Source organism: Mchenga conophoros, linkage group LG14 (genome assembly GCF_057382185.1).
Source record: "Mchenga conophoros isolate Kocher_MC1m ecotype Shallow Benthic linkage group LG14, M_conophoros_male_GT1.1, whole genome shotgun sequence".
Classification (NCBI taxonomy): domain Eukaryota; kingdom Metazoa; phylum Chordata; class Actinopteri; order Cichliformes; family Cichlidae; genus Mchenga; species Mchenga conophoros.
In genome coordinates, this window is record NC_140539.1 from 32,562,073 (window position 1) to 32,589,712 (window position 27,640).

Consider the following 27,640-nt stretch of genomic DNA (forward strand, 5'->3'; position numbering starts at 1 on the left):
TCCTTTTGCCTTGATTTTCTTTTCTTTTTTTTTTTTTTTTACCTTTTTGTACATTTGTTCAGCTAGGATCGTCACAGTGTAACAGAGATTTGGTGATGTTCGTAGTTTCAACTAATTACAAAAGTGTTAGAAAACAGATGAAAGGCCATAAATAGGCAGGTTATTTTTTCTGTCTCTGCTGGTGCTCAATGTACACCAAAACTATCGACTGGTGTTGTTGTTCGCCCTGTTAATTGGGTGTCTCTCTTGCCTCTGTACCCTGAAAATGATCCCAGCACACATTAAAGAGGAACAGGCACTGTTGAGTCTATCAAATGCCTTTTTGAACTCGCTTTTAATAAGTGTGTGTCAGTGTGCACCACTTTCCAATACATTATACAATGCTTAGTGTCAGGCAGGGGGGCTATAATAAGAGAACAAGGTTCTTCTTTCATTAGTTATTGAACCCTCCTCGTATCAGAAGCACTCATTAGACATGGTGCAGACATATGCCACAACTGGGAGGCATATGAGGAGTCATTTGTAAAAGCCCAAAGGAGCTCTGCAATGTCATAGCCAGTTCATTTGTCTTCTTTGCCTCTCGCAAGATGTTTGGACACGTCGTTTGTGTCAAGCTTTCTGTTACTTTCTTTGGAAGGAAATGAACCTCAGAGGCTACCCGTGAACCTTGTGGGATACACAGTCTGTTTTTAATCAAGCAGCCATGCTATCAGCCATCACATTCTGACCATGATGTTCTTATTAGGTTGACAGAAGCTGACTGATACAAGCTATCAGAGCAAATGCACATTTTCCTTGTTGCTGCCTTTTTTGCTTTGCTTCCACTTGTGCATCTTTATCAAAGAACACCTTTTTTGTTGTATGTGTTCCACTTCAGCTTTTCCTCATAAAACATTCAACACAGTCCAGAGAGAATGCTGTTTAGATAGATGCCTGCTATCCAATTTGTTAACTTGAGTTGCCTCTGAGTCAAATGTGTCTGCATTCGGTATTAAGAATGTCTGGTTTTGCAAACATTGGTTCCAGGCTCTAGGAATGCTAGAAGTGGGTTTGCTGTTGCTGAATACAAACTTGGCTATCCAAGAAGCGAGCTTCATTGAAACTATAAGGACACATGCATATGCTGGTGGTTGTTAAGCCATTTTTAAATAATTGCTAAATTGAACCAAGTAAATAATAAATGTACAAAAAAATATTTAAGCATTCATGCTGTAATGTCATCCATCCACCTGCCATATTTTCAGGTCTATGCTGTATAATCAGCATTCTGATATTGGCTGTGTTTATTAATTTGTTTTAAAGGAAAACATTCTTAACTTTCAGTAGTCTACTTCTTAGAATTGTCTTTCATTTTTTTTCGACTTTAGGCAAAAACAGCCAACTTTTGCTTGAAAATTTCCTTTGATGTCTCAGATTTTCTTAAAACCTACAGGGAATGCTTACACTTCATGGCCCCATAATAAAGTTTTTTATGGCTTTTCTTTCATGTAATTACTTGGTGGACACTCATATTAAACATGCGCAGCCATGCATGAGAACACAGCGGTCTCATCCACTGGCTTCCCACATTAGCTGTTTGGGGGGGCTAGCCAATCAAAAGACAGTTAGCTTAACCTCCTAGGACCTGGCATCCACATATATGGACATCACATTTTGGGTTGTCTAGACCAAAATACAAGATTTTTGCTCTACAAGTGCCTGATATCCACTTACGAGGACATTATACTGCCACTGTTCTATCAAAATTTAAAACGAATGTCCTTGAATGTGGATCTCATTTTTCTCCAAAACAAAAATCAGTAAAAAAAATGTTTTTACATTCATCAGGTCCCAATCAGCCCATATAGCAAAGATTTCAAGCATGCCATGAAAGAGTTCGGGTATTAGGAGGTTAAAGAAGGTAAGGTGGTGGCCTGAACGTGACAAGAGCTAAAATGGTTTGTTTCAGTTAACAAAATAAGAGGCTCCCCAATTTAAAGAGAATAAGATAAATATGGGTTTTTATATTAGCGGCTCTAATAGAATACAAATTTGGAGCTGGAATGTAGCATAATAGGTCAATAAGTTGTCAAGATGTGGTGTATGTGAATGTACTAGGTGTGCTGCACCAAACGCATGGGTATGTGTCGAACAGAAACTAATTTGGGGACATCCACATCATTCATCGGTGTCTGTTTCCTTCATGAACCTTTTTAAATACGTCAAAGTCACCTTGACACAGTGACCGGGTAAGTAGAGTGCTTGTAGGGGGGTTGGCAGCCAAAGAAGCCAAGCCTTTTTGCAGATCAGTAGTGAGAGTTCTGAAGAGCTTGCTGTGGGTCCATTCTATATCCCCAACCTCTCTCAAGATAATTTGCATCAATTTTTCATCAATTTTTGTGTGAATTCTTAAGATATGAAAAATGGGCTTGGGGCTAGGCTTTTGAAAATGCTTTTTAGCTTTTCTCTCTGTTGATGTTCATGTTGAAAGGGAGGACTAACTATTTTCACTTTGACAGTATTATTCTACGCGTGCATGTGTGTGTATGTATGCATATATCATTCTTTTGTTTGTTTGATGTATAATATAATGCTAAGACACTGATCAAGTTATATAATTAGACCTGAATCCATGTAACCCTCCACTGTGTGCCCAATAAAACTAGATACACAACAAATGATGCAATTTTCTCTCAAGCATGAGATGACACTACAAAATCTGTTTCCAGCTGTTACCAGCTAAATGCCCTTTAAATTTTGAAGTTCTAGAATAAGAAAACTACACCCAAGGAAAGACATCTAGGGGAGCAAGGAATCACCCTGCTGGTAACTGGCATGCTTTTATTTGAAAGAAATGGAGCAGAAACCATCACAGAAGAAACAACAAAAACTCTATTTCCCTTATGTAAAAACATGAATGCTCCTACTTGGACCAACTTTGTGCTGTAGCTGGGGTTTTGGTACTGTCTGATCAATCACTAAACCCACACTTGAAAACTCAGTCACTCAATCCAAATGCATTCATTTCAGTATTTAACACCCATGAGTTATTTCCCCTATCCCATCAGGTCACACAGCAATGGGAAAAGTAGTTTTTCCCCTCTAGTGAGCTTCGGCTAATGAGTTCAGCTTAGCAGTAGGTGTGCAAGTTGGCTTCTTGGAACTCCCTGTATTGCTACCAGTAGGTGCTTCATGGAGTCACTGGATAGGATAAGATACAAACACTTTACCTTCATGCCCCTTAACCATTGAAAACTAGACAAATAGGAAGAAAATATCTATAGTTTGTGAATTTTTAAATTGAGTGTTGTACCTGGGGTAGCACAGTAGTGCAGTGGTTTGTACTGGTGCCTCACAGTGAGAAGGTCCTGGTTTTGATGTATTTTCATGGTCTCCCTGTACTTATGTGAGTTCACTGTTTGTACCTCAGCTTCCTCCCACAGTCCAAGGACATGATTGTTAAGTAAACTGACCAGAGGTGTGAATGTGAAAATGTTTCCTCCTGTTGTGCTTAATTTATGATATAGTATAGTGTCTCTTATCTTACGCTAATGTGCAGTTATTCAAAAAATCCCAAAGCTTGTTATGGATGACACTTTGGCTACGTTCACACTGCAGGTCTTAATGCTCAATTCTGATTTTTTGATCAAATCAGATTCTTTTTTTTGTCTGCTTGTTCACACTACAAATAAAATGCAACAGCAAACGCTCTCTAGTGTGAACGCTCAAAGCGGCCCGCATGCGCAAAAGAAGTCACACACAACGGCTCTGTTTAGACCCAGAGCAAACAATATTGTTTGACTGATGGCCCTTAATATAAAGACTTCGGACTTTACGTTTCCCAATTTTTGCTTTAAGTTATTTTGTTATTTACATAATAATGTAAATAACCTAATAATTATCCTTATTGCTGTTTTAGAGAGGCGCGGTGCTTCAAAGGATAGTTGCAGATTTCTGTCAGAATCTGCAGATTATAAAATACAAATAAAATGTTCACGTTGTCTTCCCAACAGTTTCACTGACATCTACACTGGATGGCCAGGAAGCGTTCGCGATGTCTTATCGGGCGCTTCTCCGGAGCTGATAATTGGCATCTGTCTTGTGTCGGTGACATAAAAGACGGATTTAATGCGACATGACCGTTCAAACAGCAGTCGCTTTCTAAAACATCGGATATGTATCGGATTCAATACCACATACGAAAGTGACCCAGATCGGATTTGTGCCGTTCACACTGTCATACCATGATCGGATATGGGTCGCATAAGGTCAAAAAAATCTGATTTGATGCGCTTTCGCCTGCAGTGTGAATGTAGCCTATGTATGGGTCAGATCCTAACTGGTTTGTAGAAAAATACAGCATGAGAAGCCCTGATGGTGGGCCGCAGTGGCCCTTTTTCATTGTTTTTAATTCTTGGTTTCACTTCAGCTCTTTGCATGTTAGAACTTTAGTCTTCTCCTAGCTGGCAAGGACCAACAACAGCACAAGCAAGAGTAGCCCACAGACCGGTTTTTGTGACTCTTCCCCTTGGTGACAGTAAACCTCTACAATGTTGAGCATGTAAACATGTTGGAGCCCTTAGTGTGTCCAGGTTAAACGATGGATGGATGGAACGGAGGAAGGAGTTTGTGTACTCTGTGACTTTAAAAACTGGATCTCCAGAAAGGCACTGATTGCCTTTGGTCATGCTCCTAAAGTGACGTACCACCTTTATGCTTGAACAGTACGTACTATTCCACTGAAAACTGCTGTATGATTTCTGGGTCGAAGTCCGAGACCTAACTCTGAAAGATTCAAGATTCAAAGCTCTTATTTTTAACCAATGATGACAATACACATGAAGGATGGGCAATTTTGTCATAGAAACGGATGTTTGCTGCACAAATTGACGTCAACATGGCCAGAACAGGGAGTAATTAAAAACTAGCAGGAGCACTGTCTTATGTTACCAACTGTAATGCAGGATCTCTAGCTAACTAGATAACAAAGTTTGAAGACTAGTAATTATTATCTTTTTTTTTTCTTTTTTTTTTTTTGTTACTGTGGTTATTTAAATTACTTTAACGGCTTCCTTATGAAAATCACTTCTAAATGTCCTGCAACTGCTGAAATATGGTCCACTGGAGAAAACTCTGAAGAATTAGAACGGGCCTTACAGACAGCCACTGATTCTTGAAAGATGGCAAGTACAAAGTGATACTAATTACAGGTTGCTAAACATACAAACAGTCTCGCAGGCAGCAGAATATTCTTCCTAAGATGCCAAGCAAGAGCAGATAGCTGCCAGGCTGCATAAAGAATGCCAGACAAATGGCAGATATCTAACACAAAGCAAAGCAATACAGGGACAGTCTGTCAGACCTCTAGATGAGAATTTACCCAGCAAGGCAGCCAGTACTATCAGACTCGTGGAATGGCTGCTTACAATGTTCTGCTACACAGTATAAAGATGTAATTTCTGCACAAGTCCAACACAGCACCTGTGTGCATCAAGGCATGTGTGATTTGGCTTACTGAAATCACTGTTTTACTGGAGAGCGGTTAAACTGAAAATAAAAAATCAACCTGTTAGAGAACATTTCAAGCACACACTGTAGTAGCCTCAAAAGTAAAAAAAAAAATGGTGTCCAAGTAAGTCATAGTCTCCCAAAATTGCCTTTAGTTAATGCATGCAAATCTGAATTTGAAAGAAATGTGATTGATAAATAAATCAAGTTTAAGCCCAGAATGTGGTTTCATTGATGTTGACACTCCTGTCAGTGTCTCTGTCCCCTGTTAGATTATAGAAGGTTTTGAAATGCGTTAAACGAGCCACCTCATTTGTCCTTTTTGGTCTAACAAATGCACCCCATACATCGGGTTGTCTGGTGACACAGTTTGGGCATCACACTTCTCGTGGAATGAACTGTCAGCTTCTAAAATTGATTTGGTCTTATCTGCAGCTTACCTGTGATGTTGGTAAAACAGGGACTTAAATCTCTCTCCACGCCAACCCTAACAAGTTGACATGTCACCTAATGCAAAATCTAGAAACACGGCAACTTATGGCTTCTTTTGGCTGGAAACTGAGTGTAAATACACACTGTAATACCGGGCACAGCTACAGCCAGCATGAGGGGCAAATAAGCTCTGATGAGGAGCAACTAAACATGATTTTTTTTGTTATTTTATTTTATTTTATTCTGGCAGTGTGCACTTGCAGGTAGAACAGAAACACCCATGACAGATTACTTTGTCTTACCCTACAAGCAGCAATATTAGGCTTTTACTCTATTAGTGCTCCCTAACCAGGTTTCACTGTCATGGCAGAGCTTTACTATGAGGACAGTGTAATATGCAATTTGCTTTTGTATTAACACCACAGACCAAGTGATAACTTCATTGAACTGCATAGATAAGTGGTGCATTGCATTGGTACAGAGATCTAACTTTCTCACCGTAATTGGACTTGATCATAAATGGCATTGTGGGTCCTAATGTGGCAGTATGGTTTCATCTTGGGCCTCTGGCTCTCAATGGCTATTATCTCCATCCCGTGAGGATACATTGTGTCTGAGCCTTTGTTGGCTCTGCGCAGTGGAGTGGAGGACCTAATCTATTTATCACAGGGTCTGCGTGACCACCCAGCCAGCCTGCTATATCGGATCATACCAGGCTCTCTTGTGATCTTTCTCTAGGGATGGAGGAAGTACCGATGTAACATGCAGCTTCACACCTGTCAAACAGTGCTGGTGTTGGTCATCCCTGAGGAATGGAGCACAGACGGGAATGCATTTAAATGTATTTTTGTGTCATGGCTTTCTTGGCCAAAAGAAACTGGGATTTTGTGGGGGGGGTTTGCCACAGAGGTGTAATCCTCAGGTTTTAGTGTTAGATAAACCTATAATACATTTTAAAGATAAAGCATTATTAAGGACATGAGCTGTCTAGTGTTTGTGTGAAATTTTTCAGTTTTAGATGTTATTGAAGTGTTGTTGAAGCATGAATCTGGGTCTTCTTGCTGCTTCACCAATTTTTTGACATGATGAAATTGCAAAAAATAAAAAGAATTGAAGGGCCCTTGGTGTGGTATTGAGACAGGGGGAAAACTCTGTGTCTGACCTTTGTAATTCAGGATACTGTCATTCAATAATACATTAACATTTTAATTGATGAAGGAAATCAGCCTTACTAGGAGCTTATGTGGTTCACTCTATTTAACTAGACAGTGAAATGCCCCCTATAACACAGCAAAAATACTTTTGATGAGGTAAAACATTTGTCAGACAGGAGCGTCTTTCATGGTGGGCCTATACAGCTGCCAGCCGACTGGCACCATGAATACATACAGTTGAATTATTTCTGTTAACAAACCCTTTACATGCTGTATATTCTGAAGTGTAGCTCAGGAAGTAGAATCATATTTTACGTACTACAAAGACACTCCGTGGATACAAATTTATCGCAAAAACAGAAACCTTCATTAGATTTATATTTATAAACACATAGTAGTCACAAACTATTACAAACCGTTGTTGGAGTATGGAGAAGATCTGGGCCTGGCCTAAGCAGAGGCAGCATCTAATCAGTGTAATGAATGTCATTCGTGTCTCATCCCTGGTGCTTTGCTGCTGCCTCCCAGTTTGGCATCCATGTATGCAGTGTTTCATTTGGTCCTCATTACACACACTGCATATAGACAACCAAATATTGAGTTTTTACTGATGTTTCCATGGCAACACACCTCTCAATGGAAAGAGTTGAGGTGTGTAGTGTACTTTGCCTTGAGAGGCTGTTAGAAATCGGATGACTCGCCCAGTCAGGAACGGGGAGACTGGGGCCATTTATGGAATCCACCTCCTCTGTCCTCCACCGACACAGTCCAGTCAACAGACACAGTGAGCATTTGCATGCTTTGTAGCACACCGTGGGCTACACTACAACCACAGTTAACGCTTTCAAATTCAAATAGTTTATTGGCTTCTTTTTTTTTTTTTTTTTTTTTTTTTTTTTGTAGTACAGTCTTTGACCTCTTGTTTGTAGGACATTGTAAAACAATGAAGATGAGGCCAAAGCAAGTAGAAGTGTAGGATTTATCTCATCCTCAAGAGAGGAAACTCCATTCCTTGCGCAGTGTTTGTTTACCCAAGTGTGGCGTGAAATCCTATCACTTCAAATACACAGAGATGGGCTTGGTAATATAAAACGCTTGCCCAGTGATCGAGTGAAAGCATGTGATGGAAATCAGAAAACTTAACCGTACACTGTAAGCCACTGATTTGTAGTTTGACAACTGGTTATTTGAATTGGTTTTCTCCTCAATTTAGTCACTGTACTTAATGAAAACACCGTTCACTCTCATTTGCGCTCCATCTCCGACATAATATAAGTTTGGTTATCAATATGTGAATGTCCTGTAGGGGTGAAAATTAATCTCTGGTGCCTAAAGTGCACAGTGAGATGTGTGAATAATTCACAGCTTTTGCTTTGCCTGACCTTGAATGTGTGTGCTTGTGTGCGCGTGTGTGTGTTTTTCTAGCTGGGAAGTGTTGCGGTTCCTGCTGTCAAACCTGCGCTGGTGGATGGAGGAGTACCACTTTGACGGCTTCAGATTTGATGGTGTTACTTCCATGCTGTACCATCACCATGGCATCGGTAAGACTGGTTTGTGTGCACCTTATATTTCAGAGCTGTGTGGTGTGAGTAAAGCCTGTCATCCTGCTCTTGTTTATAACTCGCAGTGGAGTGTACACCACACACTCCCGAGTGTTAAAGATTAATTTGAGCTTTGTTGAGAGGTCTAACTTATCCTATCCATCATGAGGGAACTTTTTTTTAATTTTATTTTATCAAAGTGTTAATGTAAAGGCTTAATATAAAGGTGAAAGGTTAATAGAAAGGTCAAAAACGTCATCAAAACAATTTTTTTCTTTTTTTTTTGTTTGTTTGTTTGGGGGTTTTTTTTGGGGGGGGGGGGGGGGGGGGGTTGTTTTGTTTTTTTACCAAATTATATTTAGAGAAATTTGGTCTGGTAAAACAAAAAGACTGTTGTCTGAATTGAGATTTTAAATAAACGAAATTAAAATATACTTGGTGTAAAACGTAACCTGTATGCCGTCAAAAGTTGGGATAGGACCATTAGAAATGTTGTCATGGAGGTAAACAATACATTTTGTTTAGCAAATGTTAGACAACATTGGTGAACGATTTTCAGAAGTTGTCTGCATAGTGGATTTTAATGTGCTGAGTGCAAATAGGCCAATTAAAACATCTGATTAGCTACAATTTATAAAATGTGTAGTTTTATGTCTTCTCATCTGTATGTCATTGCTTCATGTGATAACATGTAACATTTCTTTATGTAACAATATATAGCAGGGTTATAAGATAAGAAAATCTTTATTCTATATTTGGGAATTTCCTATGTTATAACATTTGATGCAACAGCAACAGTTATAATGGTAGTATTAGCAACAAAGTAGCAGTGACAGTAACTAAAGGTAAAAAAATAAATAAAGAAATATGCAAAAATATATGTTTAACAACTGAATGTCTTTAGAAAATTGCCTGACAGAGCAGGTCTAGATGAGATGTTGTTTCATGGAAAAACACATTACTTGGCAACAATATAGTTTTCCTTCTGCTAGAAATGTCAAATCCAAGATCAGAGTAGAGGGCAAAAGGTCAAATGGAGAGATGATAATATCTGAACTTTGACAACTGTGTCATACTTGATACAAATCCAGTTCAAACAAGCCTAATTATAGCAAAATTAGATTAATATTTTGAGCTGAGTCTGAAAATTAGCGCTTACCTTCATTTTTGCCAAAATTCAGGGGTCAGAATGTATTTTTGGTGTTAGAACTGCTCTGCTAGCATGCTCATGAAAACCAGAACCAACAAATAATTTTAAGTATCATTTTCAGTTTCTGCAACTCAAAATTAGTACAGTTTGACTACTTTTAATTTGGAAGAATTTTGACTGTACACTGTCTTGGATGCACTTGAATAATATTCAGTGATTAATACTGTCCACCTTTTAAAAATAAAACTTTAGTTCTCATTATGCCAACAAAACACATTTTTAAACATGCCAAAAAGTGAGATAAAGTGAGATCAAGAATATTCATCTGTATTTAATCTTAATAATAATTGCTCCAGAGTTTAAATCTCTCCGCGTACCCTACAAGTTCTGGTAAGAGCTGCTCTTTAGTCTCTAGAGGCATTTTTATTAGTTTCTTATCCAAAGGAGCCTTCGGCCTTCATTAAGATTACATTTATTTCACAATTTTAGGACATTTTAGAAATATGTCAAGAAGAGAAAGCAAAGCGGTAGCATCAGTTAAAAAAAAAAAATCTGTAGTTTGGGTGAAAACATGATGAGTGTTCACTGTGTGGGTGTTTACAGGCACAGGTTTCACAGGGGACTACAGTGAATACTTTGGCCTACAGGTAGATGAAGATTCTTTGGTTTACCTGATGCTTGCCAATCAAATTCTTCATACCCTTTATCCTGACTGCATCACTGTTGCAGAGGTAAAAACCCACTGCCACACACACATCTTTGCATTCACTAACTTTGCAATGACACTGCCCAGAGCTGTTATTAATTAAAAGAACTTATTAGTTAGACATAGCTTACTTGCGTATTCATTGCTGTAATTAAAAGGTAATGCAAAAGGAAATGGGGTGTCGCTCTTTCCTTTTTTTTGCCTGTAGTGTAGGAATTTCACCCCTTAACATGTGAGTTGTGGGTATTGATAAAATCTTTGTTGAAATCTGTGCCCGCAAAGTAGAAATGTGATATTAAATAATAAGACTTTCCTATAGGATGTGTCAGGGATGCCAGCTCTCTGCAGAAAAGTGGAGGAGGGAGGACTTGGTTTTGATTACCGACTGGCAATGGCTGTCCCTGACAAGTGGATTCAGGTAAGGTGATTCTAAATTGATTTAATGTATTTTTATTTATATAGCACCAAATTACAACAACAGTCACCTTGGGGTGGTTTAAAGTGTAAGGAAAGACCCTACAATAGAGAAAAGTCCTGACAATCAGATGACCCCCTTAGAGCAAGCACATGTGGTTCCTTTAAATCTATCTTGGACATATTGGGAAACATTTGCAACTTTGAGAAACAGTTGATATGGTGCCAGTTTAGCTCAGTGGATGAGCAGGCGACTACATGCCGTATGGCCGGAGAGCAGTTGGCCCTTTCCTGCATGTCTTGCTCTCTCTCTCCCCGCTTTCTTGTCTATCTTCGCTGTCCCTATCCAATAAAGCCTTAAAAAATGGTTGATTTTGTGCACTGCTGCGCTTTTATGTATTATAGACAAGGAGAGTTGATGCACCTAAAATGACAAAAAAATTCCCCCCAAAAAACTTGTGATATAGAAAAAATGTGAACAGCATCCAGTGCAAATGTTTAAACTCGGCATTCAAGGCAGCATTTCAAATGTTGAAATTACAAACATTTATTTTTTTAAAAGCCTTCTACTGTGTATTCATTTTAAATTTAATAGCAGAAATAGCTGTATAATTCAGAAAGTTGCCTGCAAGACTGTAAAGGTTGTGTGCTCAAAAGTACACACATACATATACACACCTGTTGGAGCTTCTCACGACTAATTAGGTTAATTAGGAACAGGTCATTAACATGATTGGGTGTAAGAAGAACATCCCACAGAGCCAGGGTTTCTCAGTTTAAAAAAAAAAAAAAAAGCGTGAAGAAGGGTTTACTATTCAGTGAAAAACTGTGTAGGCAAAGTAGTTTAATTTAAGAACAAAAAAGAAAGAATTTCTGGATTTCGTCATTTATGGTACACAATATCATTAAAAGATTAAGAGAGTAAACATGAATCTCTGTACTCGAGGGATAAGGCTGACAACCAATAATGAATGACTGTGATCTTCAAGGCCTCAGGGAGCACTGCATTAAAACATGATCCTGTTGTGGAAATTACTGCGTGGGCTTAAGAACACTTTTGAAAACAGTTGTCAGCAAATGCAGTTTGTCCCTGCATCCACGTATATAATGATTAAAATTATACCAAAAGAAAAAAAAACAGATAAACAAGACTCACAAAGAATGCCTTCTCTGGTTACAGTCCTAATGTATGATTGACTGAGACACAGTGGAACGCCACACTAGCTCTGATGACTTAAAATTTTAAATTATTTTTGGATATCATGGACACCAGAGCCTCAGGGGAAGGGGAAAGAAAAGGACCATGGCTTGTTGAGAGCAGATAGTTGCAAAACAAGCATTGGTGATGGTATAGCAATTAAGTGAACAAGGCACGGTTACTTTGCACATCTCTCATAAGGCACCATCAGTGTTGACCAATATACAGTCGAACCTCGCCTACTCGCAGTCAAGTATTTGCTGATTTTTTTTCGATTTTTCTTTCACACAGCACATCTGAACTATTCCCTAATTATTTTCATTAGTATGATAGTTTAAAATATATATTTAGTGTTTGAACTATTAAAATAGGTAGTTTTTTGTGCTCTTTTTAAGGAAAAAGCCTTATTTATTTCAAAGTATTACAATTATTATTATTATTACAATAGAAATTATATTATATAAAAAATGTATATGTTGTCTTTTTTCACTTCCCATTGAATACTATTTTAAATGGTTTGCATATAATTTCCTTACAGCTTATTTACATTTTACATAGCATCCTAACTTTTCTGGAGAAATGATTGTAGTAGCTGATTTCTAAAATATAAGAACCACTGTCACTGGCTAAATCCTTTCAGTGTTTACAGTAAAGCCTAAAGCCTGTGCATTATAAATACCTTCATGATAAAGGTGGCTTTGATGTTAGTAAGGGTTTGTTTTGGTAACTCTTTCTCAAGATGGGCAACAGTCACTAAATCAACCCAGGACTGTAAGGCCTAAGGAGGATTAACGTGAGAATGAAATGTATGTTTTCATATTTCTGGTATTCTTTCTGTTATATAAAAAAAAAACAGATAACATTGAACCTAATTCTGAAATCTTTTTTTATACATAGGTTTTAAGGGTATTCAAACTGAAAAAGTTTTTTGTTGTTGCTTTTTCTAAAGCAGTGCAACCCTTTTTATTTTTTTCCCCTTCTTAATGCTACCCACTGTGCAAGTGGGAAGGTCAGTATTTATCCATGCAAACACTGAGCTATGAATAAATGATGGAAGCGACACAATTGTTATTGAAAAAGAAAAGCTTTTGACTTATTCATTCATAATGACCTTTTTCTTAGATCAGTAATTTTTTTTAAGTCCTTTGCATGGATGTGTGCACATTTTTCTTTTTTTTCTTTTTCTTTTTTTTCCGTGAATGAGAAGAAAAATGAGATTTAATAATGTGAAGGTCATCTAGTCACTGATCTTGGCGGAAATTTCTTCTGTGATGTTTTTTTTTTTTTTTTTTTTCCTTTTTCTTAAGTGAGGCTTTAAATAGGCTGGCAGTCACCTTTACATTTCACATTATTCATTATTCACTCTGAATGTCTGTCCTTGACGTAGCTTATGATATCAAAGCAAGGGTTATTTTTCTGTCTGTATTCAGTGCTGTTTTGATTTTTCCAAAACGATTATACAAGCTTAATAGTTAAAGAGTGCCACAAGAAAGGGTTCAGCTAGAAGGTTTATCACCCATCGCTGACTGTCAGGGTAGGTAGGCTGAATAAGAGGACGCTTATTGTCATCTATAACCAAAGACAGCTGTGCTGTGAAGATGTGCAAAAAATGCATTTTTAATTCCAACAGTGGCATTCAAATGACACTATGCAGGAAGTGATTGTTTGTAGTGTCTAAATCTGGACATTTATATTTTCCTCAGGTGGATCTCTGCCATTCAGGTTTCAATTGATTTTTATATTTTGCAGTGTAATTTAAGATTATCTATTTATTATTAAAGAAATTAAAAATAAAATGGGTCTAACAGAAATCTTTCTTTTCATAGTACATTTTCTTTAGTTATATATAGCAGTGCACCCCCAACCCCCGGGCCGCGTGGTTTTCAGGGTTTTTATCTGTTTTTAGTGTTTATTTTTTTTAAATCATTTCTTATCGTTAACTCTGTTTCCCTGGGTCTGTTCCCGTGTGTTGTGAATAAATCGTCTATTTTTTTGGTACCGGTACTGGTTTTATTTTTGTTTATTTTGTTAACCGCAAGACCTTAGAGGCCGGTCCGTGAAAATATTGTCGGACATAAACTGGTCCGTGGCACAAAAAAGGTTGGGGACGGCTGATATACCGTAGATATCTTTAGCTATATACTCATTGTAGAGTTTTAATATATTGGTCTACCATGAAAGCTCTGTGTTTAAAGATAAAATGTGAAATTGATGAGTTGGAGGTCGAAATGAGAAGCAGTTATTTTTTCTTGATTATTAATTGCTTTGTGGTCGTGTCTTTTATTTCAATGCAATCCCACTACTAGAATAGAATTCATCAAAGATGTTAATTTCTGTTTACCTTTTTATTTATCCACGTTTTCTGTCTTATTTTTCATTATGACAAATATTGCACCAGATGATCATTGTTAGAGTTTGGTATCTCTGCTACACATATCTTCACTCACCACATATATGATACACACACAAAATTGAGAAGAACATGCAGGGGGATGCTGGGGTGATGGCAGGGTTGAATCAGCAGGAAGTGATACAGGGCTGCAGCATCACTGAGATGTCAGGGGGAGAGAGAAGGAATTTGCAGCATAGGCAACCAAATTGGGTAAGTTTGTTTGGTATATGACATGAACAAAACTAGGGCTGCTCGATTATGGCAAAAATGATAATCACGATTATTTTCACTGAAATTGAGATCACGATTATTTGACGATATTTATTTAACCCTTTAAGACCTACTATAGAACCAAGTCCACCAGAGCTTATATTATTTTTATTTATTTTTTTTACATGCTGTAGTGCCATTTGTGGGAGCATTTCAAGTTGCTATACATCAATACAACTGTTATAGCCCATATTTTAATAATATGTATGCATTAAGTGCATAGTAATTACATAAATTGCAAAAAAGTGCAATAAACTACAAAAAAAAATGAAAATCGCTTTTGTTTTGTTTACATATATTTCTACTTGGAGAAGTTTAAGAGGTTTATCCCTCAAAACTTTAAATACAATAAAGTTGCACAAAATAGTTTCCCACCACAGGAAATTTATTTTGAGTGTCTTCATAGTTTTATTTTGGAGATACAGCAATTTTTATATACTGCAGGAAAAACAAAAAACAATCCTATGATGCAAATTTGCAAAGAAAACAGCATGTGCATCATTTCACTGTGGGAAGTGTTACGAACAGCTGATAGGAACGGCAAAGCGTGTTTCTGGAATATTATGTTTTTGTTCCTGCAAGCGCTTTTTATGCAATTTTTGCAAAGCTATATGTGGAACGAAACCGTGACCGAGGACAACCTGATGGCATAAGATGTAAGTACAACTCCTCCGGTTTCATATGCAAAACAAATTATTGCGCTAGCTTACACGGTTCAGGTTCTACAGGGATTTAAAAATAGTTACGCAAAACGGAGCGTGCTGCTCTGACCGGCTTTAAAAGGTTAACAATGACTTTAAAAAAATAATATAAAATAGTGTGCAACACCACTGAAGTTTTTTTTTTTTTTAAACTCTTTTCAACCAACGGCAGTCACTCTCTTCTCCAAATAACTATAGCTTTCCGAGCTTCCCTCGGGTCCTCTTAATCAGCGGTCTCCACCCTTTTTTGCGCCACGGACCGGTTTATGCCCGACAATATTTTCACGGACCGGCCTTTAAGGTGTCGCGGATAAATGAGGGAGGGGCTAATAATCGGCTCAGTCATTTTTAATGATCGCTGAAAGCCCAGATCGTAATCGTGATTAAAATTCGATTAATTGAGCAGCCCTAAACAAAACCAGGCATGTTACATGTGTATGATACAGCAGAGCCTGAGCTGTCTGGGAGAACTAGCTTGCAGGCTTTGGTCTATTTTTGTTTATGCTGCATTGAGAAAAGCCTATACCCTTTACCTTTTTTTTTCCTTTTTTTTGTAAAACAGTCTTCATGTTGACTGAAGAGGTTTTACTTTTTTCGTTTTTGGTGAAGCCCACCATCAGTTATCCAATACAGCATGATGCACAGCTCTTTGCTCAGGGAAGGAAGCTCAAACAAAAAGCATGCAGAGAAAAACCTGCTGGAGGAAAGGCATTCATTAGCTTCCTGTCTGGCAGATGACGCTACAAAAGGAGCTGCGTTGTACTGTATGTCTATAGGTATCGGTCAACAAGACTTATGTACTGTATATATTTAGTATGCTAATACTCCTGATGAGTACACAACCAGTAACTCGAATTTTTTACTTAACAAAAGCAGCTTCATGAGTGCTTCCAATAACTCTTCATTATGGGCATAACTGATAACAGTATCACAGTGTTGGGTGTTAACGACGTATTATCATACAACACTGCTTCAGACTGGATGGAAAATTCTGGGCACCAAATATTCTCATTTCTTCCACAACAACTGCTGAAGCACCCTTTAGTTTGGCACTCCAGCCCAAACTGCCACTGTGAAAGTGCTTGATGGCCCACACTGGAAAAACATTGTTTATATTTGTTCAGCCATCAGGTATGGAAGTCCATAACTATATAATATTGAAGCCAAGTAGCAGAAAGCACATACCCGCCCCACCATCCACCCAGAGACAAAATAAGGTTATTATGGATTTTATTAAATAATTTTCTTTTTTTAGTTTTTTAGCCACAGTGACAGCACCAGCATCCCAATGAACATGGACAGGTTCAAGCAGCTATTTCTGCTTTGGAGCTCTGTGTGTGTGTGTGTGTGTGTGTGTGTGTGTGTGTGTGTGTGTGTGTGTGTGTGTCTGTCTGTCATCTGGAGGACTTGGATAACTTTACAGTACTTGGAACCAGCACGCAACTTCTAATATATTTTCCTGACCCCATTTGTGCTTGATGACAGAATGTGTTTTGATGAAATCAGCAATTATTACTTTAGAAAGTACAGTTGCAGTGAGTTTTCTCTGGGGATCTGTCTGTCTGTCGGGTTCAGCCAGTAGATGAACGTAGACTGTTTTTAAAAGTAATGTTTTATTTTTTTACTGGTGCACTTGAGCATTTTCAGAGAAAGTAGAGGCTTTTTTTTTTCCATTTGAGGAAAATGTCTGTATGCAGAATGCCTAAAGAGGTTGTCTGATTTAAAATTCATGTAAAACTGTGCCTTTTTAAATGTATCCACTAGCCCACACTAGAAGTTTTATTTACTCATATTTTGGTGAGAAAAAGCAAAATATAAAGAGTCTGACCTCGGCACCGCATGCATCCTCTTGCTCTATGGTTTCTTGTGTTTCTCAGTGGGGGAAGTCAACGCATCGTTAATCAAGTCTGTCTCTCACAGCAGTGGGTTTTACTCAGTAGTAGGGATGTGGAGGTAGAGGAGAGGGGGAGAGAGAGAGAGAGATCGTCCCAGACTTGACCTTCCTCTGTGATACTTGCAATAGGTGTGCAGCAGGCAGTGCTGTACCACCGAGGTTTCACAGGATTATCCTCAGGATGCCTCTGGAGAGGTTCTTGCTGCTTTTACTTTCCAAACAATATTGCTGGCAATGCAATATTTGTTTAGATTCTTCTCCTGGTTGCAATTTTCAATTAAATTTGTTCCCTCCCTCAGGAGACTTGAAGCTGGAGGAGAGCAAGTGAGCAACAAATTTTTTTATTTTTTGTATTTCTGTGCAGGGAAGCATTCATATGAACATGCCTTGGTATAGTCAGTGGAGTGCACTCAGGGCTAGCCTTGCCTCTTCTCACAGAGTGTCAATTAGGGAGGGATTTGAATGGACTGAAGTGGAGCCTCCAGTGAGGTGTGTGTTGCAGAGAAGGAAGACGTGAAGCGCGGAGGGCAGGCATTCAGACAGACGGCGAGAGACAGACAGGCAGGAAGAAAGAGAGGGAAAGGGAGACAAAGACGCAGAGCAACAGAACCGTGAGCTTATTTATAGATTCACATGTGTGCACGGATGAATTTCTCTCAGTTCTTTGGCTGGGACCTCACGCTGTGTTTCGTCCTCAGCATGACTGATTGATATGACTCATTTACTTGGCTGCACAAGGCTGTTAGGACCAACAGACTGTGAAAAATTAAGATATCCTAATGAGAGGACCAGATAAGGCGCGCAGCACAAGTTTGGATGATTCGATCTGATTATCACCATAAAATGCTGTCACTCCTAATGGATAATGTTACAAAAGCCCTTTAATTTAACAAGCACCCTTCCCTCCAGCTACAGTGGATTGAGATGTAATTGAAACAATTAGAGGCGACAGAGGTAGAGGGCTCCATGGTTGCAGCTCGGATAAAAGAAGGTGACACGGAGAATTCTCCAGCAGCCCTCTGCTTCTCTCAGCTGTTCAACTCGAATGACCTCTGAGTCAATTGTTCCAATTCTTGTTTCTGTTCCTCCATTTATTTTAATTGAATGAAAATATCAGTCCGCACACCTCTGTCCTTATTAGTTTCAGGGGGAAAATCTATTTCTAGACCACATACTTTGCTCTGCCCATCATAGCAGAAACACTTTCAATTACAATGGCTTAATAAAATTCAGACTGCCAGAAAGCAAAGATGTTGTTCAGCCTGTTTATGTAAACATGTCAGCGATTTCTTTGCCAGCCTTAAAAGGGCACCCACTCTGTCTGACCCCCTCTGCCAGTGTCACACTCTGCTTGCCTGCTTTAATGACAGCACCATTTCAGGTTCGTCCTGCTTTATTTTATTAGCTAATTGCACTCTGAGGCCACCCTTGTGTGGTGTTAACTGGCGGTGCAGGATTTCTTTAGCGAGGGCTTTTGCAGGAAAACTGTGAGGTGAGCTAACAAGTGTTTTTCAGCTGAGAGAAGCCTGCCGATGTGGGCAGAAAAGTTCATTAATTTTCAAAACAGGGAACATATAAAGATGGGATGAAATTAGCTTGATCCACTGGATTGAGAACTGCACACCTTTGTTCCCTTTTCACCTCTGGGGGCGGCACTGTATGTGCAAAGAGAGGATGTGCCCATAGCAACGCAAACTCAAACACACTTTCAGCAAATGTGATTGCAGAGAGAGCAGAGGCAGGATGCTCAGGCCAGCCACAAAATGTAAAACAAGAGCTTTAGACTCACATTCCCCACCAAGTCCTTGCCAGCACTATGTGATGGTGGAAGAGAGCCTCTTGAATCAGTCACAGCATGTCTGTGACAGTGAGATGACCTCATCCTGCGCTGCAAGATTTTTTTTTTTTTTAAATTTTATTTTTGGCTCTGCCTAATTAATCTGGGCACTCTGGTTGGCTCCTGACAGCAGGCTTGTAAAGTAAGATTTGTGCACTGCTCATTATCATTGATGAAGTGGAGTGTCAGTGGTGCCAGGAAGCTCGGCTGGTCGGGGCTGATGTGGGTGAGCTGGTGGTAGAGAAGTCGTCAACCCATTCACTTCTGTCTCTGCTCCAACAGTCCCACTCCCAGATTAATTGCTCCCAGACCACTTTTGTGGTTGAATTGAATTGTAATGATTCATAAGGAAGTGTAAAATGTCTGATTGTACGTGGATGTGGAGGCAACTAGGATGATCTCTGGGGCATATCCTGTAGATTCGATTCTCTAGCTGTGATACTCGAGCTGGAGGTGAACAAAAAGATGCCAATCTTTTAGATTTTCATTTAGCTGATGTTTAATGTGTAATTTATAGTTGAATTTATCTGCATGTTGTGTTATTAGACCAAACCGTCCTCCCTAACAAGACACTTTGAATTAAATTAACGGTTTGTATTTAATCTTTTTTTTTTATACTCACCTCAACATGTGATATGTTTTTCTTAGGTTGACTTCCACTTCTCCCTGAAATGACTGTTTGCCTTACAATTATTATTACCATTATGTTTTCCATTATAAAGCCGTTTATTTTGTGACATTATTTTACAAATAGAACTGGGATTAAAAAAAACAAGAAAAACTTACTTACTTTGATTCTAGATGTTACCTTTTAAATATTATGACGGAAGTTGTTCTCTTTTCTGCCTAAATATTCAAGACCAAAGAGTACCGTAGTTTTCAGACTATAAGGCGCATTAAGTGAAACATAACAGTCAGATAAGTCGAACTTTATTCAACTCATTCACAACAACTCTCAACATTGTTGTAACACATAAAATAGAGAACATTACACTCACTTTTTCAGTTCATTCCTCTTCCACAAATCCATCAAATTCTTCATCTTCAGTGTCTGAGTTTAACAGTTGGGCGATTTCGGCATCACGCATGCCCGGATCCGTCTTGTCATTATCCGAGTAAGTCTCGTTACCGTTACTCAGCTGTTCAACGATGATTCCGGCCTTCGTGAAAGCTCGGACGACACTTGAGACTGATACCTTAGCCCAGGCATCCACGATCCATTGGCAGATAGTGGCTTAACTTGCCCGCTTCGTAAGCATCATAGCTTACCAAAGTTGTACTAAAACATTTTTAATGCATAAGGCGCACCGGATTATAAGGTCCAATTTTTGAGAAAATCAAAGGATTTTTAAGTGCGCCTTATAGTCCGAAAAATACAGTAGTTTAAGAGTCAAAAGTACTAAACAGAAACTCTAAATGAACTACTAATAACTAATTTGTTTTGTCATCTTTAATATACATTGATCAGTGGGAAGCTTAGGTGATAAAAATATTAGATGTTGTTTGTAACTGTAAGTGACTTTTAGATGTGCTATTTGCTCAGTTTTGCGGCTGACCTCAATCCAGAGAGTAGTGGACAAGGCTTAGCTCGAGGATCAAGGCAAGCCACGAGCAGTTAAAACATCTGAGAATTTGTAGTACATGTAGATAATAAGCACCTTACTGAGGTTTTCTGGTAGCACTGGCAATGACTAATATGGCCACACAAGGCTAAGGTGAGGAGAAGTGAATGTGAACAGATGGTGATATATAGAGCGGGATAGCCTCTATTTAGGTGGACCAGCCAGTTCATCTCAGACATATTGATCGGCACAATTTACTCTCTTTACTCAGAGGATTATGGCTCTGTAGAGTAATATAAAGGTTTCCTGACATGTCAATCAGCTGTCACTGCCAATTCCACAGAGCAGACCTCAGCCTGTCACTGAAATGGGTTTTCCAACTCCCCCACCAGTCAGACAGGCTGTATGTCTATTGCCAAGGGTTCTTGGAGGGCACTTTTAGAAATGATAATGTTACTGTAGCTTTCTAGCATTTCTTATTTATTAAACCCACTCTCTGCCAACTGCGGTACATATAATTATTTCAGCTCTACTATTATTTGTTAATGGAATGGCAATTACAGCCAGTTAGTACGACTGTATAGCAACATTCTGTGGGAGGATAGGCTTTGGGTGCATGTTTTGGTGACCTCCGTGTTTGCTTCTGACCTCTGTAAATGACTCCTTTGGCAGAAAGTGTGCATGTAGGCAGGCTAGCGGAGGGGCATTGATTCCATGTTTGGATTTATTGTTGAATCCCTCCGTTTGGATGAGAGGCTCTGACCTTGCCCATCTCAGGTGGAGAGAGCTGATGCCTTACTACCCATGGGCTGTAGTGAAGTTATTAAAAACTCCATTACCACCATTCAAAGATAGACATAACTCACAGTGCGGATATAGAGATGTCAAAACAGAGATTGATCTGAGAGAGAAGTGTAACCCAGAGAAAACTCAGGAAAGGAAGAAAGACTGAACTGAAACACTGAGCTTTAGGCATCAGTCAGGGCCAGAACAGCTCTCTCAGCTACACATCTATCACACCCTTTTTCAATAACCCGTCTCTGTCACTGTTTAGATCCTGAAGGAGTTAAAGGATGAGGACTGGAACATAGGCAATATCGTCCACACACTGACCAACAGGCGATACGGAGAGAAGTGCATAGCTTATGCCGAAAGTCACGATCAGGTAAACTTTTCTACAACGTCTTGTGTTGTGCCAGTGAAGTCTGCATTAGTTCAGCGTGAACGTATGAATAATGAAACACGGACTGCCTTTGCAGGCTCTGGTTGGCGATAAGAGCCTGGCCTTCTGGCTGATGGACAAGGAGATGTACACCAACATGAGCTCCCTGATCCCCATGACAGCCATCATAGACCGTGGCATGCAGATGCATAAGATGATCCGCCTCATCACTCATGGCCTGGGTGGAGAAGGCTACCTCAACTTCATGGGTGAGTCACCATGCTAATCCATAAAATCTAACATTTCATGGATTTTATATGCCAGATTTATATTTTAAGCAGGCTTTAAGAAATATTGCATTGAACTTGTTATCTTTAACAAGATTCTTTTTCGTGTCATGTAGTATAGTTCTGTTATTTTTATTGTACTTTTTTTATAACAATCATAGCAAATTCAAACCTTTAAAATCTTCAAATATTCCTTGCCGTTTATTCAAACATGACAGCTTAAAGATTTCTAATATGCTTTGCAGGTAATATGAGAGTGATTTTGCATAACTAAATACAATATGTATGTCATATAAATTCTCATTTTTACATAAGATAAAATAAAACAGACTACATGACATCTTGCTATTTGATTAGGCAATATTGTTAGATAATCATACCACATAACAACATGGTTCAGCTAACATTGAAATGCTGAACAGTCAAGAGGTGATGAAGGTCATGATTGTGAGGCAGCACCCCTCTGTTTGGCTCATTTTTTATTAAAACGGCGAGGAGAATCATTTCAGATCCCCCTCATGCACCGCATTCTTCCTGAATTTGAACTTCTTCCCTCAGGCAGACACAACAATCCCTTAGTGTTCACCGAACAGATATAAATACGCATTTATTCTCCTGTCCATCCAAGTGTTACGCAGGCAACAAGCAGTAAGAGGCTTTAGGATAAATATTTAATTGATAAGGTTATCCCTACCTAGTGCTGTTATTACTCTAGCTACAGTTATTTTCTGTATACCCTTGTAGCATACTGTGCTTTTTTGTTTGAGCGTGAAATAGAAAATAAATAAATAAATGAATTCTTTTTACCATTTCAATAATGAAAATGCAAATTCATCAAGGCTAAAAATAACTCGATGAATTTTTCATTCGGGGAAAGTGCTCATTTATATGGTTTGTTGTATTTCTTTCATGGAGCTGAAGTAGCTTGCTGCCAATAAGTCAAGGCCGATGATAAGCATCAAAGGGCCATTTTGAAGTGGGGCTGACATCGCTTTGCTGACTTGATCATAAAATACAGGGCAAAAGCCGTCAAACAGGTCCCCTCCCCTTTGCTCAAATGGAGTCGGTTCTCAGTCATTGCTGAAATGCTCTTCATTTTCAACTCATCGTCTGAGCCAGGGGCATGACTTTGTCAAGGCCTGCTGGTAAAGATAATAAAGTGATAATTAATGATGATGGAAGTTGACCTTGGTTCAAAGGAAAGGATTTCCTTGAACGTGCCACTCACTAGCTTAATGTAAATACTGCTTGTACGTGTGATCCAAAGCATTTTAGCTCCACCTGGTGACCAGGTGCTCAGGTCAAACAATAAAACAATTCCTGTGCTGACCATTTGAATTTGTTATCAATCCCTGTTCACCAAGATGTCCAATTTTTACCTCGGGAAAAGACTGTCGACTTCTGATAAGTGGATTGATGTGCTTGTTGAAAAGAAGCACAGTCAAAACAGCTGTTCTCAATGGACAATCATAACAGGGCAGTCCATAATGATTAGGATGTCAGAAAAGACAACTGCAGGACAGTTGATAGTAATTATATCTGATTCTCTGGCTAAAGTATAGCTCAGAGGCACTCGTTGCTGCACTCTTGGCGCTTGTCTCGCATGGATTTTGCTGCCACGTTTACTTTCAACCACTCTGGCAGTTTCGGAATCACGGTGAGTTGATGAGACAAAACAATACTTGAAAAGTCGATTTGACAGTGATTTCATTAATTCAATCACTCTTTTGTGGCAAATACTACAAAATTTGCTCACTTGCTATCCCGGCCTAAACCCACCCACGGAGCAATTTTCCATTGATTAGAGATCGGAATGGTGCATCGATGTGTGGACTCAAAGTGGGTTAAATTTTAGTTCAAAAGGGAAAGTTTAGCAGACATCTAAATCACACCTAGCTGTTGTGTGAACACAATTTCAACAGCTTTACATTGAAACACTGTTGCCTCACAGCAACAAGGTTGTGGGTTGAAATTAGATAAATAGTAAGAGATATAGATATATAGAGAGAGATGGTGTGGAGCACCCATTATTTTGTTGTACATGTACAATAACAATAAATTATTCAAAGAATAATTTATATTCAAAGGATTTTACAACAGTTTAGGAGTTAGATCTGTTTTTTATACACAGACCTCTGTTTTCAGAGGCTCAAAAGTAATTCAACAAACTTACAGTGTTTTAAGTATAAGGACTGGATTTAATCCTTGAATGAAAGTCTGCCCTAAGTCTAGAACCCATGTTTGTTGCATTTGGCTGAATCTGAGCCAGGACTACAGCGGTCAAGAAATTGACTCTCAGATACAAATCATTACTAAAAATTGATATCGGATTAGATGGACTCATTTGCAACAGTATCGATTTGAACAGCGCAGTCTTCGCCTCCTCCAGCTGATACACAGCTTCACACAGCACCTGCATTCAGGCAGGTACGTGGCTCTTCCACTCAGTAGCAGCAGAAGTAGTTCACATTCACTGACACTTAACAATGCTTTAGAAGGAATTTTGAGAAGTCAGTGCTCCCAGTTCATTGTAGTACTAAAGAGCTTTCATATCTTTGCACTATGTCAGTTAACTTAAAAAATAGCATCATCATTTAAGTTATTGTTTGTATTGTTCTAATAAAAATAAAATGAATAATGCCTCTTAATTTTTGGTATGTATGGTATAGAGTATTTTCCTGGGTATCAGTGTTGCACTTGTACTGATGAATGTAAGATTTCTGCTACTTCAGCAGTCCCATCATTAATAAGCAATAGTGACCCAGTTCTGCTGGCAGCCATACAGCCCATGCCGGCACACTGCTTCCTCCATGTTTGACAGATGATCCAGTATGAGTCACATCATGACTTTTTCCTTTCCTTCTCCATATTTTTCTCTTCCCATCATTCTAGTTAATCTGGGTTTCATCTTTACAAGGCATTTTTTCAGAACTGTGCAGGCTCTTTTAGAGATTTTTTTGGTGAACTTTAAATTGGACTTCTTAAGCTTAAGTGTAACCAGTGGGTTTGCACCTTGTTATAAACTCACTGTATTTTCATTCATGAAAACATCTCTTGTTTTCAAAGATTGACTTACCACCTGAGAGTGTTCTTGAGTGGGCTAGATGTTGTGAAGGGTGATTTCTCAACCATTGAAATAAACCTTTTTGTGTTGCTTATTATTATTATTATTATTATTATTAATAATAATAATAATAATAATAATAATAATAATAATAATGTACCTTATTACATCAAAATTCGTTTTTAGCTCATATTGAAAGTTCCAGTGGAAAGCTACCAGATACAAGTTTAACACCTTGAATCGACTTAAGGTCTTTGAGATGACATGCCAATATTAAGGGAACTGGAATTTCATTTGTGTTAAAAGTGGCACGCCAGAAAATCATAACCTCAAGCAAATAATTTCATATCACAGATATTTGTTGTGTTGCACACAATTAAATTAATCACTGTTGATAGATAATTTGACAAACTTCATTTTCCAAATTGTTATAATTGTTGCTATAAAATTGGTGCAACTTTGATTCCATTTGTCATGCTAATCTGTCAGCCACAGAGGTTGTAGCATCACTGCTTTGAAAGTGACCAAGCACAATAGTGGAGGTTTTTTGTTTTATTTTGTTTTATTTTTTTTAACCAACCAAGCAAGTGGAATTCCTCTTGAAGGGTTGAGCTGTATGCGGCAGTGTTAATCTGCTGTAGCACTTGCCAACCAGGCAATCTGCCCTGTGTGATTGCTTCTTTGTGAGCTTGGCTGCTGAGTTCCACACATGCATATTGTTAAATCTACCTGGAATTTAATTGTACAAGTTTCAAAGAACACTCTCACCTGTGAAAGGAAATTATTTTCTTGTGACTATGTTTTCTTTTGACACAAATGTCAGTCCATAGAACAGATCTCACCTGGCCATAAAACTGTTTACAACCCACCTGACGAAATAGTTTTCATTATCTGAAAATGGGGAACTGTAATTCCTAATTATTTAACCCCTTGATTTGAACCTGGAAGTCTACACTTCACACATTATTCATTTAAAAAAAAAAAAATGTATGGTAAGTAATTGTTTACATAGGCAAAATTACAAAAACCTATTAACCTAACTGTATATGTCCATAACATAATTACTTTCACCAGCACTGGCTCACACTAGTTGGATGGTCTATATGTCCAATTAACCCCACACAGGGAGTCAATTTGGTTGTCACATAATTGCATTACAATTGCTCAAAAGGTAACGAGTCCAGAAATCCTTTTGACAGGAATTTTCAGAAATGATGGGAAACACAAAGCTAGCTGGCTATATCTGTTTTGACTGTGTCCCAGAAGCTACACCTATAACATTGGGCCTTAATACATTTTATATGGGTGATTTAAAAACAATAAAATATGCTTATACAATGAGGAAAGAAATGGCTGTAGACATCAAAACAGTCACCAGACAGTAAACTATTTTTATTTATTTACTTTTTTTTTTTTTCTCTGTGGCATTTTAACATAGATATTGGCATTTGAAGCTCTGTATAAATCCGTCATGAACGTTAGCCACATCTTCAACTGAAAACAGTCGGGCTGAATTAATGATACACAAGTCATTATTTTGTTGTCCTCTATATTGATTACATTATGCAAACATTTACAGTGTATGTTGGAATAAAATTACTCTAGCTCTAGACTAAAAATGACAATCTTAATAATTGAAGTCACAAGTTCGCAAATCTGGAGTTCAGTCAGTAAATCAACATTGAAGGTGAAAGTTAGAATTGGATATAAATATAGCTAAACCAGTCTTCTGTTCATAAGAGGCGGATGTGACTGGACTGAAAAAGAAAATAGTCTTAGGAGACTTATTACTGAGATCTGATGGTTTTCATAAAGGCAGGAGGTTCAAGAGTATTTTCAAAGAAGGTTGAAGTCATCCACATTTAAATGACCTGTATATAAGTGGAGCTCATACCATGTACCATTGAGTATTCTCAACCCGGCAAAAGGCTTCAAAAGAGTCATTTACGTAAATGCACATGCTTAAAGATAAAAATGAAATCTCCCTATTGAAAATTGTTAGTTATTTGATTTTCTAAATTTAGAGTTTGCAGAATTAGACAAGTGAGACAAACCCAGAATTCAAACTTAAATGTAAACCATTCTGTCAAGTCGAGACAATCCAGTCAAGTAAAACTCAGTGGTTTGAAGAGCAGATATATGAAAGAAGGCCAGTATAAAGGAAGCAGAGAAAGAAATATTGTTCTCTTTTGAAAACTGCTGTCAGGCTGACTAAAATAATTCTGCTATCACATTATGATAAGTAATAGTGGGTGAAAGTGTTTTCAAAAGAACATAAAATGAGGGAGCTGATGAAACATGAAAGTCTACAAAAACACAAGACGCTGAAGTTGATTATTACGAACTTTTCCAAGTTCAGACCAGTAGACGAGTGGTAGAAAATGCTCGG

General features: G+C 38.3%; 1 protein-coding gene across 1 annotated transcript in view; it reads left to right on the top strand.

The window, feature by feature from the left end:
* The window catches only part of gbe1b (glucan (1,4-alpha-), branching enzyme 1b), a 108,030-nt gene that overhangs the window by 35,707 nt on the left and 44,683 nt on the right, over window positions 1-27,640 (top strand). The window contains exons 8-12 of the mRNA XM_085243996.1: window positions 8,499-8,614; window positions 10,368-10,495; window positions 10,790-10,888; window positions 21,793-21,903; window positions 21,998-22,169. Of these exons, the coding sequence (XP_085100122.1) occupies window positions 8,499-8,614; window positions 10,368-10,495; window positions 10,790-10,888; window positions 21,793-21,903; window positions 21,998-22,169 (626 nt within the window). The remainder of the gene's footprint in view (window positions 1-8,498; window positions 8,615-10,367; window positions 10,496-10,789; window positions 10,889-21,792; window positions 21,904-21,997; window positions 22,170-27,640) is intronic.